Consider the following 14131-nt stretch of genomic DNA (forward strand, 5'->3'; position numbering starts at 1 on the left):
ATTGTTTTGGTAAAAAGAAATGAGAAGGGTTGTATTGACCAGGAACAAAATTTGTTCAAAGTATAATTGCAGCTATTTCATTACCTTACATTTTAAATATAGCCTGTAAGCATTTCTCATTTTCCTAAATTTGCCCTTGTGCAGGAAAAAGAACTAGTTCAGCTCTGATATAGATATTTGAATGCCACTTTTGTTAAGAGAGATCTTGGATTTTTTTGAGGTGAGACAAAATGAAGTACTGTGAGGTACTTCTCAATGGTGTCAAATCCCTGGATTAATCCAGAGTTTAGCTTATTTAATATGCCATTTAAGCTCTTTTCTCGTGCAAAATCTTCAACTTATTTTTTCCCCATCAGAGCACACCTCTGGTTTTATAATGCCGATCATTGAAAACTGACATTTATTATATAAACATTCCCTTTGGACATATCCATTTCCAAGGTCAGGGAGCCAGGCTCCAGGAACCCAGGCACGCACACCGGGACTGTGTGGTGTGGGGCAGGGCCGGGGACGCTGGCCACACTGTGGTGCCATCCTGTGGTTGTGATGCTAAATTAGAGCATGTTTTTGTTTTCTTCTCTCTAGGAAGGCCCTTTTGTCTACTTGTCTTTGGTAGGAAACATCACAGATTCTGATGCCTTGATCGCTTCATTGTGTAAGTAATTTAAAACGTTTGCATTTGCCGTGTTTGAGGGATTAATTGCAAGTACGGCTGTCAATTAAATGAGTACCAGTACCCCATGCTGTATGATTCTATTTACATGAAATGTCCAGAATAGGCAAATCTATAGAGATAAATTATAGATTAGTGGTTGCCTGGGTGTGTGGGGAGGGGGCGGGATCATAGGCCAGAAATGGGGAGTGACTGATAATGGGTACAAGTTTCTTTTTTGGGGTAGAAACATTATAAAATTACATGATTTGTGGTGATTCAGATCTGAGAATATACTAAAATTTGTTGAATTATACACTTTAAACAGATTTCAAAAAACAGGTCTGGCACGTGAATTATATCTCAATAAAGCTATAATTTCAAATTTTTTTGTTTTTATTTATTTAGTTTATTTATTTTTGGCTGCACTGGGTCTTTGCTGCTGTGCGTGGGCTTTCTCTAGTTGTGGCAAGCAGGTGCCACTCTTCATTGCGGTACGTGGGCTTCTAATGGCAGTGGCTTCTCTTGTCGCGGAGCATGAGCTCTAGGTGTGCGGGCTTCAGTAGTTGTGGCTCGCGGTCTCAGTAGTTGTGGCTCACAGGCTCAGTAGTTGTGGCTCACGGGCTCTAAAGCACAGGCTCAGTAGTTGTGGTGCACAGGCTTAGTTGCTCCGTAGCATGTGGGATCTTCCCCGACCAGGACTCGAACCCGTGTCCCCCTGCATTGGCAGGCGGATTCTTAACCACTGCACCACCAGGGAAGCCCTATAATTTCCAATGTTTATAGTGAGTGCAGATTGAGGAGTTTGCAGTATTTAAACTGAGTGTTTTCCATATTTTTATTATTAACTTTCATATATATATACATATATATATGGTCTTGTAGATAATTTCCAGAAATCTTCCTGCTCTGCAGAGATGTTAACTAGTTTTCCGTATCTTCATCATGTTGCTGTAAATCAATCAACATTCAGTCAGTCAGTATCGACTACCTCCAGTGTGTCGGTACTGACACATAAATGAGCTGTGCAACATCTGGGTTCTTTGCCACCATTATAGAGCTGCCTTGTGCAGGATAACTTCTTTCAGATTTTGCATCTGAAAATCTGCATTGTTTATCTCATTTCTTCCACAATTCTGAAATCGTGTCCTCCAGCCAGGATCTGGACTCCTGTTCACCACTAGTGTTGTAAAACTCTTCTAGAGCATTGAGTCAGCTACAATTAGTGCTTCCCAAAGCAAAACACGTGTTATCTTTGATGTCCATCAGGTCCTAGCCATGGTAGCTCAGGGCACCTGAGTGCCACATCTTGAGGCCACCTGCTCAGTTCCACGGGCTAAGGAAAATGCAGCTGTGCACCTTTTTGGCAAGTCTGCCAGATTAAACTGTGCTTGAGAATTGCTAGGGAAGTCTGGGGTTGAGGATTCCAGCTCAAGTCACTGTCCTCCTACCCCAGCTGCCCTGCTCAGCCTCAGAGAAAGCAAACAGCCCAGATTTGGCTCAGTCCCATGAAATGCAAATATCTAATTCGATCTTGATCAGTCATCTTCAGTCTACATTTTCACCTTTAAAAAAATGAAAACTCAGGCTTCCCTGGTGGCGTAGTGGTTAAGAATCCTCCTGCCAATGCAGGGAATACGGGTTCGAGCCCTGGTCTGGGAGGATCCCACATGCCTCGAAGCAACTAAGCCCGTGTGCCACAACTACTGATCTTGCACTCTAGAGCCCACGAGCCACAACTGCTGAGCCCATGTGCCACAACTACTGAAGCCCACACACCGAGAGCCCATGCTCCACAACAAGAGAGAGGCCTGCGCACCGCAACAAAGAGTAGCCCCCGCTCGCTGCAACTAAGAAGAAAGCCTGCATGCAGCAACGAAGACCCAATGCAGCAAAAAATAAATAAATAAATAATTTTTTTTTTTAAGTGAAAACTTATTTAATGGAGGTACCCTTTATTAGTGTGAAAGTGAAAATCCAGTAGATACTGTCAAGTAGTGCTTCTTGGACTTTAAAGTACACAGATTGCTTGGGGTTCTTGTTAAAATGCAGATTCTAATTCAGAGTGTCTGGGGTAGGGCCTCCCAGATATTGATCTGTGGACTCTCCTTTGATTCAACAGGATGTAGAACTTGTTAAAGATGGTAAGGAAGACTTTATTCAAGAGGGACTATGGCAAAGGGAGAGAGATTGGGCTCAACTAAATACAAGGACAGGTGGAGACTCATAGGCAAGGAGCAGGGTTGGGGGTCAGTGGATGGAAAATTACTGAGAAGAAACATCAAGGCTGTGAGACTCTTGATAGACTGACTCAACAGGATCCTTGCTGAAGACAGGTCAGGGTATTAAGATATAGAGGGTGGGAGATGAGGAATTTGATCAGATACCAAGATTATCTACACTCCCATGTTCATAGCAGCAGTATCTACAATAGCCAAGACATGGAAACAACCTATGTGTCCATTGACAGATGAGTGGATAAATAAGTTGTGGTGTATATATACAATGGAATATTATTCAGCCATAAAAAGAAGGAAATCCTGCCATTTGTGACAACATGGATGGACCTTGCAGACATTATGCTAAGTGAAATAAGCTAGACAGAAAAAAACAAAAACTGTAATATCTCATATGTGGAATCTAAAAAACAAACAAACAACCCAAACTCATAGAAAAAGAGATCAAATTTGTGGTTACCATAGGCGAGGACTGTGGAGTGGGGGAATTGGATGAAGATGTTCTAAAGGTACAAACTTCTGGACTTCCCTGGTGGCGCAGTGGTTAAGAATCTGCCTGCCAGTGCAGGGGACACAGGTTCGAGCCCTGGTCTGGGAAGATCCCACATGCTGCAGAGCAACTAAGCCCGCGAGCCACGACTACTGAAGCCCACATGCCTAGAGCCTGTGCTCCACAACAAGAGAAGCCACCGCAATGAGAAGCCCACGTACCGCAATGAGAAGCCCACGTACCGCAATGGAGAGTAGCCCCCGCTCACCACAACCAGAGAAAGCCCGCACACAGCAACGAAGCCAAAAATAAATAAATTTATTTAAAAAAAAAAAAGGTACAAACTTCTAGTTCTATGATAAGTAAGTATTAGGGGGCTTCCCTGGTGGCGCAGTGGTTGAGAGTCCGCCTGCCGATGTAGGGGACACGGGTTCGTGCCCCGGTCTGGGAAGATCCCACATGCCGCGGAGCGGCTAGGCCCGTGAGCCATGGCCGCTGAGCCTGCACGTCCGGAGCCTGTGCTCCGCAACGAGAGAGGCCACAACAGTGAGAGGCCCGCGTACCGCAAAAAAAAATAATAATAATAAGTACTAGGGATGTAATGTACGACATAATTAACACTACTGTATGGCATATTTGAAAGTTGTTAAGAGAATAAATCCTAAGAGTTCTCACTACAAGGAAGAAACCATTTTTTCTTTTTCTTTTTTTTGTATCTATATGACATGATGGATGTCATTAAATTTATTGCAGTAATCATTTCACAATGTATGTAAGTCAGTTCATTATGCTGTATACCTTAAACTTACACAGTGCTGTATGTCAGTAATATCTCAGTAAAACTGGGGGTTGGGGGGAGTGATCAGATACCAAGAGTGAAGGATTTTCACTAAACTTACGCAGCAGGATTCTTGCTGAAACTGGACTAAGTGGGCCAAGCACAGAGCCCAAGGTCGAGACCTTTTGGAGAAGAGGGCTTGGAGGAGGCTGCCTTGAGTTTGGTCAAGAAGAGTTGGGCCCCTAATCTCCGCTCTGTGGCAAAGGGCACAGCCGTGGCTTGGCTACTGGAAACCTCCAGCCCTTTGTGTGCATCTTTCCCTCTAAACCTCTGCCTGAGCCTGGCAGTCAGTCACAAAATAAAGGATGAGGGTCACATCATTAGGTTTGTTAATGCTCTGTTTGCCCTTTCGCTGTTGTAGGTGTTTAACCTGCAAAGAGTTGGTCAGGGTTAAGCAGTAGATGAGGAGATGCCAGAGGCTTGATACACGGGGGCCAGCAGATAGCAGGGCCTGCTTCCAGCGCCTGTCCCCACCCCCCTGCCCCCCACTTTCACTTACACACACGCTGTCTCCTTCAGCTTTGCTGAATTTCCTGCAGTTTCAGACACACCGAGCGCTCTCAGCCCCAGGCCTTTGCTCAAACTCCTCCCTGAAATACCCTCTCCCTCCGCTCGCCTCTTGTGATGTAAGCCCTGAGATTTTTTTTTTCATGCAAATGTGCTTTATTTCTGTAATTTAGAAGAGGCCTTTTTTTTTTTTTTCTTTTTGCGGTATGCGGGCCTCTCACTGTTGTGGCCTCTCCCGTTGCGGAGCACAGGCTCCGGATGCGCAGGCCCAGCGGCCATGGCTCACGGGCCCAGCCGCTCCGCGGCATATGGGATCCTCCCAGACCGGGGCACGAACCCGTATCCCCTGCATCGGCAGGCGGACTCTTAACCACTGCGCCACCAGGGAGGCCCTAGAAGAGGCCTTTTGATTTAGGGAATGGGAGCTGTGTTTCAGTTCATACATATCGTCACACACTTCCCCAAGGCGGGGGGGCAATTGACAGGCCACACGGGGGTCCTGTTATATGACACCCTCATCCAACTGGCCCTCGAGACTGGACCAGGTCCCCTTCAGGACAGAAATGAACGCTGGGCTGGCCACTGATCTTGCCTGGTGGTCACCCTCACCTTCATCCCAATCCAAAGCCTTGATTTCTGACATTGTGGAAAGTACGGGACTAAGAGAAAGGCCTGAGATTAAGATCCAAGATTACGTGTGCCTTGACGTCTGGTAAAATCCAGAAGGGCTCAGATGTCGTAAGAGCCAGGCCCCTCTGCACCCTGCTTCCTCATATAAGGTCCCTAGACAAGCAGCCCTCCTGGTCTCTGGGGCCAGCACAGTGCCTTTATACCCCTGAGGAGCCGGCTTCAGTTCCCTGCCAGCCCTCAGAATTACTCAGACAGTCCTATCACATCCTGCCGCGGGGACCAGGGGTCACCCGCCCTGGTGTTACTGCAGAGCCCCCCTCCCACAGTCCCTCCTCGTTCACTCCAGTCCCTAGGGCAGCCCCACGCGGCGCAGTGTGCTTCTGCCCGAGCCTGCGAGTGTTCTGTGACTAAGGAACGGCCATCAACCTCACCTGCCCAATGTCACCTGTTGTGCATTGAGCCACCACATAAGCCCAGGGCGGGAACCCTTCCCTCACGTCTAGGGTGAAGACGAAGCGATCAGAATACCTCATCTCCTAGCTTGGGCAGTGCCTTTTCTCCATGTCCCTATTCTCTGTCCCCGTCACTTATTGCATGGTTTGAGCTCGCTACAGTATGAACCACCAGCAGCAGACTTTGTGTCCTGGTCACTGCTGCATTCTTGAGAGCTAGCATAGAGGCGTCTATACGCTACAAAAAAATTGTTGAATTAAAGAATGAATGAAGGGGACTTCCTTGGCGGTCCAGTGGTTAGACCCTGTACTTCTAATGCAGGGGGCATGGGTTCGATCCCTGGTCAGGGAACTAAGATCTCACATGCCACGCGGCCAACAAATAAATAAATAAATCAAAAATTTTTTTAAAAAGAATGAAAGAATGGGGTTATTTTTGTGAATGTCTGAACACCCACTAATCTCTTAGCTCCTAAAGCATTGACCTTTTACTTGTGATATTTTCTTAGATTTTGGCTGCACTAGGTAGTATATTTCACCTATTCTATCTATGTGTTTTGTTTTTTTTTTTAATTTAGTTTATTTATTTTTGACTGCATTGGGTCTTTGTTGCTACGTGCGGGCTTTCTCTGGTTGCGGCGAGTGGGGGCTACTCTTCGTTGCGGTGCATGGGCTTCTCATTGCGGTGGCTTCTCTTGTTGCAGAGCTTGGACTCTAGGCACGTGGACTTCAGTAGCTGTGGCATGCAGGCTCAGTAGTTGTGGCTTGCAGGGTCTAGAGCACAGGCTCGGTAGTTGTGGCACATGGGCTTAGTTGCTCCGCAGCATGTGGGATCTTCCCAGACCAGGACTCGAACCTGTGTCCCCTGCATTGGCAGGCAGATTCTTAACCACTGAGCCACCAGGGAAGCCCTGTATCTATGTTTAAATTTATAGGGAAAAGTTTTACTTTCACTATGATGTTGTTTTCCAGTTAGGTCATGGCAGGCAGTCGGCTAAGGACAGGCTGGACGGCTCTGCCTGGTCTGCCAGTTGCGTCTGGCCTTTCACAGAATCTCCGCTCAGCGTGTGTCTGTGTGTTATCTCATTAAATAGCTAATCCTGTTTACTGACCTGTCCTTTCTCTGGGGACAGCCTTTCATGGGAACCCTTTGTCCCTGGCCCTGGAGGGATCCTAACTCTAACCATTAAGAGAGACTATTGCTTTGTGCTGCTCAGACCAATCAGATCATGCAGCTAATTTTTGACCATTCATACCTTTTCTAAGTAATGTGAGAACAGTAGTTAAAGGGAGAGAAGAGGTGGGGACTTTGGGTTTTTTTTCCTCTGGTTATTTGAGATCTTAGCACCAGCACGTATTACTTTGTTAAAGTAAAAAGGAAAGAGAGACAGAGAGAAAGAGATGGGGGGAGGTGGGGAGGAAGGAAAGAGAGAAAGAAAGAAGGAAGGAAAGAAGAGAGAAGGAGGGAGGGAGGGAGGGGAATATGACTTCACCTAGTGCATGGCCCTTGGTCCTTCACTAAAAAGACTGACCCCATGGTGCTTCCTAGAAGTAACCATCCTGATAACGGGGCCTGGAAGGATTTCTTAGGGCACACCTGCTCCCTGATCAGCACAATTTCGTGGTAGCTGTGTTAGTGAATTCTGTCCCTGTAGCAGACCGAAATGCCCCTTTGTCCATTTAGGATTCATTCTGTAGTCCAGGCTGTGGTATTCGCCGCCCCTCCCTGCTGTCTGCTCAGCACTCAATTCCTCTTCAATCACTAATAAACGTGTGTTTTTTTATAAACATTTCCTTAATAATAATTTTCCCACATCTAACTAATACAGACTTTATGCTGAAATTTTGAAGTAAGGAATTATAATGCATTTACCAAGATAACTATTAAAGATTATCTTTGCAAAGCCTGACTGTGTCAAACTGATGTAGAATTCTGCTGCTTACGATGAAAAGGGAGAGGGTGGAGAGGGCACACGTGTGAAAGCACTTTGGAAAATGCAAATCATTTTACAAATATAACATGATATTGTTATTATTACTTGTGTCCGGTGGCAAATGCATTTTCGTCATAGGGCCTCTCTCGCCTTCCACTAAGGCATTATGAAGACTATAGAGAGAGTGGCAGTTCCTCTTTTATCTCCTCCTAACGGGAAAAAAAAAGGTCATTTCCTCTAACTGTCATAAAAGTGATTGCCAGATGAGTAACAAAATGTATTTTGTTTTCAGGGAAAGAATACGGCAAAGCTGATGCAAGATGGCTTTATTTGGATCCAACCATTGTGTCTGTGGAAATTCTGACTGTAGTTCTGGGTGGGTTTCTGGCACTGGTTCTCATTTATGCCATCGTCAGAGAGGAACATTATCGGTAAGTGCCCTTCTCCTGTCCTACGGAAAAGAGGAGGAACATTAGCTGTCCCAACGCCAGCATGACATTTGGAGGGGATAATGACCAGAGTTCTTTGTTAGACAAAAAGTAGACTAGAAACGAAAATTGTTACCTATTAGTTAAGGTTCATGGTGCCACCAGGATAATTTCAGACCATTCAAAATAAAAAATATGAGAAATATGATTGTATTGGCAACCTAGATGCTGTGTAGACAAGCACGGTGGTGACAGCATTGGATGATTTGCCACCAATATTTTGGAGAATCAAAAGGTAATATTTGGGGCTTCCCTGATGGCGCAGTGGTTGAGAGTCCGCCTGCCAATGCAGGGAACACGGGTTCGTGCCCCGGTCCGGGAAGATCCCACATGCCGCAGGGCGGCTGGGCCCGTGAGCCATGGCCGCTGAGCCTGCGCGTCCGGAGCCTGTGCTCCGCAACGGGAGAGGCCACAAGAGTGAGAGGCCCGCGTACCGCAAAAAAAAAAAAAAAAAAAAAAAAAGGGAATATTTGCATCCTTTCCCTCCAACTCATTCTAGAAAACTCCCATTCCGCTTGACACAAAGAAAAATCTCTTATGTAATTCTGAGGTAGACATGCAAGATAAATAAGAAATCTTTCCAGAAGCAGGCTGTGGAGGGTATGAGGAAGGCAGAAGAGTGAGGAGACGAAGGAGAAAGATGGCAGATTAACCATCCATCAGTCAGACCCTGAAACTTCGAACTCCGCTGCCTCCCTCCCTTTCCTTCCTCTCCATCTTAGGGACAGGGTGACCTGAGACAAACAGATTGCTATCCTGGGGATGATTCCCTAAAACAATGTCAAGTAGGCACAACGGCATTCCATTTTCCACCATCTTGTATCAAAGAAGAAGTCTTATGTAAAGCTTCATCATAAAATTTCAGATTTTTTTTTTTTTTTTTTTTGCGGTACATGGGCCTCTCACTGCTGTGGCCTCTCCCGTTGTGGAACACAGGCTCCAGACGCGCAGGCTCAGCGGCCATGGCTCACGGGCCCAGCCGCTCCGCGGCATGTGGGATCTTCCCAGACTGGGGCATGAACCCGTGTCCCCTGCATCGGCAGGCTGACTCTCAACCACTGCGCCACCAGGGAAGCCCAAAATTTCAGATTTGAAAGAGACCTCAAAGGTCATTTAATCCACTTTCCCCCACCCAGTTTTACATAGAGAGTTGGCAGGAACAATTAAATTTCTCCTGGGTGCCTTACATGTCCTTGACTCCATGATCATGGTTGTAGATTTACTACATGCACCCATTTGTTTATTATTTCAAACATTTAACACATACGCATTGTTGAATATGTGCCGGGCACAGTGCTTTATCTACATATCTCGTTTAATCTCCACAATATTATTCAAGGAAGGGACTATTATTATCCCTTTTACAGCAAGTGAAATTGCGGCTCATAGAGAGATTCACATCCAAGTCTCTCTTTACTGGGTCAGTTGTGACCTCACTAAATCTTCCAAAGAATAGGACAGGATACCCAAGAGACCTTCTTCAACTCTGAGGATAATCTTCTAGGAAAGGCACTATTGCTTCTCCAAGGAAAGCATGGGTCTTCATTAATTATCAATTTGCCCCATCAAAGGAGCTCTACGTAAAACCTGAGGTCCAACTTCAGTGAGGTTTTCTGCCGTGGAAGACTGTTGATGCTGCTGGCAGTTTCATCCCTTGTCTCTTTCTCTCTAACAGGCATTTCATACAGATCACCCTGTGTGTGTGTGAATTGTATGGCGGGTGGATGACCTTCTGCCCAGACTGGCTTATGGGAAGCCCCAACCTCAACACCAACAATTGGCTCTACTTTTGGGTCTATCTGGTATTTTTCAATGGTGTTTGGGTTCTGATCCCAGGACTGTTACTGTGGCAGTCATGGGTAGAACTCAAGAAAATGCATCACAAAGGATTCAATTCAGGCAAAAAGTTTCAGTGAATTTTCAAAATCATAAACACCATCAGCGTGCTTTGAGCCAGAATGAATCAGACCTGTTTGTTGGGCCAAAATGTAATACATTCCAGTCTATACTTTTCTTTTATATTGTCATTCTTGAACAACCTAATTGCTTTCAATTGAATCAATTTCAAATGGACTGTAAGGTTGACAAGTTTTGGCTGTTGTTTTTTCCAGTTAAATGGCAATACCGGGAACAGAGAATAAATTTTAACTTGTAATAATAACACATTTAATTATATACTTTTATGGCTAGCATTAATTGTTCTACATTAATAAAGCCAATATCGTGAAACGCTGTAGAGCATGTTATATTAATTTTTTATTTCAAAGAACATGTTGTTGCTTCAACCTTTGATCTTCCCCCCAGTCTTTTGGTTACCAAAGTGAAACCAGAAACGAAATGAGTGCTTCTGTTTTGCATTTGTACTTTATCAAATTTGTGAAGCCAACAAAAATGATAGTGGAAGGAATTTGTGAGTGGGCTAACTCCTCATGGATGAACATTGGGGTTTCACACAGATGATTGATTTATATCTGTCCTTTTTTAAGGAGGAAGATTTAAGATACCTTACAAAAATACGATAAAAAGTAAATCAGGAAATAGGAACATAGGGAAAATGAGTGAGAAACAATAAGATGAAGGTAAAATTCATATGCAAAATGCATGCCGTGACGTCGTATGTAACTGATAGAAGTGAAGCATAAATTTAACACTTACCTTCAGTACCAAGAGGGAGACACGATCACCCTATGTTTCAGAAAACACTCGTTTTGGCAGATGGCTATAGCACTTCCGTCGGAGGTGGGGAGCGGGTACTCACATTCACTTGCTCAACACCTGACTTTCTTACTAGCCCGTTAGCTCACAGATGTATTCTCTGCCTAGAAGGGTGCCCGGCATATACACCAGGCACTTGGTTGGTTGTGGCAGATGCTGTCACTTAGCTCAGTCTGCATTCCCCCTCCTTCTAGGTGTCCTCTTATCCTGCAGAGAGCTGCAGCTTGTGGTCCTGGATGCAAAATTGTTGTCATCTTTCAGAGGTACTTGTGAGCGGTTTGGAGGGTGAAAGCATGGAGACTGTTTTCAGCTGTTCCTTTTTTACTTTTGCTGTTTTGTGGCGACAGGTAATGTCTATGACTGTGGAAACGTGAGGGTTTGGAGCGTTGGCACATCGAGCGTTCAACTTCGTGGGTACTGAGAGGCAGTTGTGGTTGGGGCAGTGGGAGTAAAGGGTGTGCGGGCTGAGGAGCTCCAGTGGTGGCCTCACTGGCAGTGCCTGCCTTGGGAGGGTCCATCTTGTGGTCATCTGGGAGCCATTCCTAGAAGCTGAGCCAAGCACCTACTCTTGGAGTCCTCCAGTGATTTTTATAAGCATGCTCTATTAAATCCTCCTGCTTACAACGCCTAGAGTAATTGCCGTTTTCTATGCTTTTATCCTGAATGACACCTGACTATGATATTCGTTGAATATTGAGTAAGTCTGGCCAAGTAAGTTTGAGGAATATTACGTTAGCACATTAAAGACTTTAGAAGTCCTGCAGTGAAGAAACTAGATTAACTTGTTTAACTCAGCTTTTCCCAACATATTTACCAGACCACTTGAACAAGTAGGATGGTGTTTCATGGAACATCAGATAGGGAAGCACTGAGTACCAGAGTTCCGTTTTCATAGATTAAAAACAAACCAGTTGCCAATAAACAATTAAAATAGAATTTTTAAAAATACCATTTACTATAGCATCAAAACATTCTAATATTTAGGGGGAAATTGAAAGATATTAAGGCTTACACAGAAAATAAAAACAACTATAAAACATTGAGAGAAGTTAAATAAGACCTAAATAAGCAGAGAGATATGTCATGTTCATGGATTGGAAGGCTCAATATTGCAAAGAAGTCAATTCTCCCCAAATTGAGCTATAGATTGAATGTAATCCCAATCAAAATCCCAACAGATTTATCTATTTATCATTTTTTAAATGATAACAAGCTGATTTTAAGATATTTTATGGCAATGCAAAGGGCCAAGAGGGCGAAGGCAATGTTGTAGAAGCATAAAGCTGGAGGACTTACTCTACCATACATCAAGTCTTAATATAAAGCCATAGTAATTAAGGCAATGTGGTATTGGCACCAGAAAGCCAACAGACAGATAGACCAATGGAACAGACTAGAAAGTCCAGAAACAGACCTTCCTGTATATGGACACTGGATTTAGGAAAAAGGTGCCACTGCAGAACAATGGGGAAAGGATGGTCTTTTCAATAAATGGTGCTGGGTCAGTTGCATGTCCATGTGGGAAAAATGAATTTTGATCCTTACCTCACATCATGCACAATATCAACTCCAGGTGAATTGTTGATTTTAGTTTTTTAAATTAATTAATTTATTCATTTTTGGCTGCGTTGGGTCTTTGTTGCTGAGCGTGGGCTTTCTCTAGTTCTGGCGAGCGGGGGCTACTCTTCGTTGTGGTGCGCGGGCTTCTCATTGCAGTGCCTTCTCTTTGTTGTGGAGCACAGGCTCTAGGTGCGTGGGCTTATTGATTTTAATGTGAAAGGCAAACAATAAATCTTCAAGAAGAAAAAAAGTAGAATATATTCTTAAAAAGGATACAGAAAGCTGCAATAATTTTGACTACATTAAAATCAAGTACTTCTGCTCATCAGAATTCACCATTAAGAGAATAAAAAAGGAAGCCAGGGACTTCCCTGGTGGTGCAGTGGTTAAGAATCTACCTGCCAGTGCAGGGGACACGGGTCCGATCCCTGGTCCGGGAGGATCCCACATGCCGCGGAGCAGCTGAGCCCGCGAGCCACAACTACTGAGCCTGCACTCTAGAGCCCGCGAGTCAAGACTACTGAGCCTGCACTCTAGAGCCCGCGAGTCAAGACTACTGAGCCTGCACTCTAGAGCCCGCGAGCCACAACTACTGAGCCCATGTGCCACAACGACTGAAGCCCGCACACCGAGAGCCCGTGCTCCACAAGAAGAGAAGCCACCGCAATGAGAAGCCCGCACACCGCAACTAGAGAAAGCCCACATGCAGTAAGGAAAACCCAAAGCAGCCAAAAATAAATTAAGAAAAAAAAAAAAGCAGAAGGTAGAAGACGTTTGTAGTACATATAATTGACAAAAGACCTATCCCAATGGGTAAATCAATTAGAGAAAGACAATCTAATAGAAAAGTTGACAAGATATTTGAATAAATACTTCACAAAAGAGAAGGCAATTCAGGAAATGATAATTAAGGCCACAGTAAGATGTTGCTGTACACCTATAAAAATGGCTAAAACTAAAAGGACTGACAATTGTGAGGGTTGGTGAAGATGTGGAACCACTGGAACTCTCATACACTGCTGGTGGAATGTAAAGTGGAAAACTACTTTGAAATTAAACTGAACGTGTGCAAGCCCTGAAACCCAGCAATCTGACTCTTAGGTATACTTCACAGAAGTGCTTACTATGTGTACCAGAATGGCAGCATTATAACCCCAAGCCGGAAACAACCTAAATGAGTAAATTGTGGTATATACATACAGTGGACTACTGTACAGTGAAAATTATAGGAATGAAAATTAACAACCTACTTCTCATAACAACATGGATGAATTAGTGATAAGTGAAAGAAATAGTGATAAGTGAAAGAAGCCAGACTAAAAGGATACATATTGTGTGATTCCATTTTTGTAATGTAATCAAAAACAGATAAAACTGTGGTGTTAAAGATCAGGACAGAGATTGCCTCTGGGGAAGAGGGTGGGTATAGTGATGGGGAGAAGGCATGAAGGGGCTTCTGAGGTGCTGGTAATGTTTTATTTTTTTCCTTTGAGCGGTTGTTATAATTTGCCATAATTCATTCAGCTGTACCTTTATGAATGGTGTGCTTTTCTCTATATATGTTATACTTCAATTTAAACATTTTATTTGTAAAGATTCCTGGTATGAAGACCTGAAATATGTCTCCA

At 44.3% G+C, this 14131-nt stretch overlaps 1 protein-coding gene across 1 annotated transcript in view; it reads left to right on the plus strand.

The window, feature by feature from the left end:
• The window catches only part of EBPL (EBP like), a 50468-nt gene extending 40067 nt beyond the window's left edge, over positions 1 to 10401 (plus strand). Inside the window, exons 2-4 of the mRNA XM_060080116.1 lie at positions 586 to 655; positions 8033 to 8171; positions 9904 to 10401. Coding sequence (XP_059936099.1) covers positions 586 to 655; positions 8033 to 8171; positions 9904 to 10144 — 450 coding nt within the window. The 3' untranslated portion in view covers positions 10145 to 10401. The remainder of the gene's footprint in view (positions 1 to 585; positions 656 to 8032; positions 8172 to 9903) is intronic.
• Positions 10402 to 14131: the final 3730 nt, after the last annotated feature.

This window comes from Mesoplodon densirostris, chromosome 17 (genome assembly GCF_025265405.1).
Source record: "Mesoplodon densirostris isolate mMesDen1 chromosome 17, mMesDen1 primary haplotype, whole genome shotgun sequence".
NCBI lineage: Eukaryota > Metazoa > Chordata > Mammalia > Artiodactyla > Ziphiidae > Mesoplodon > Mesoplodon densirostris.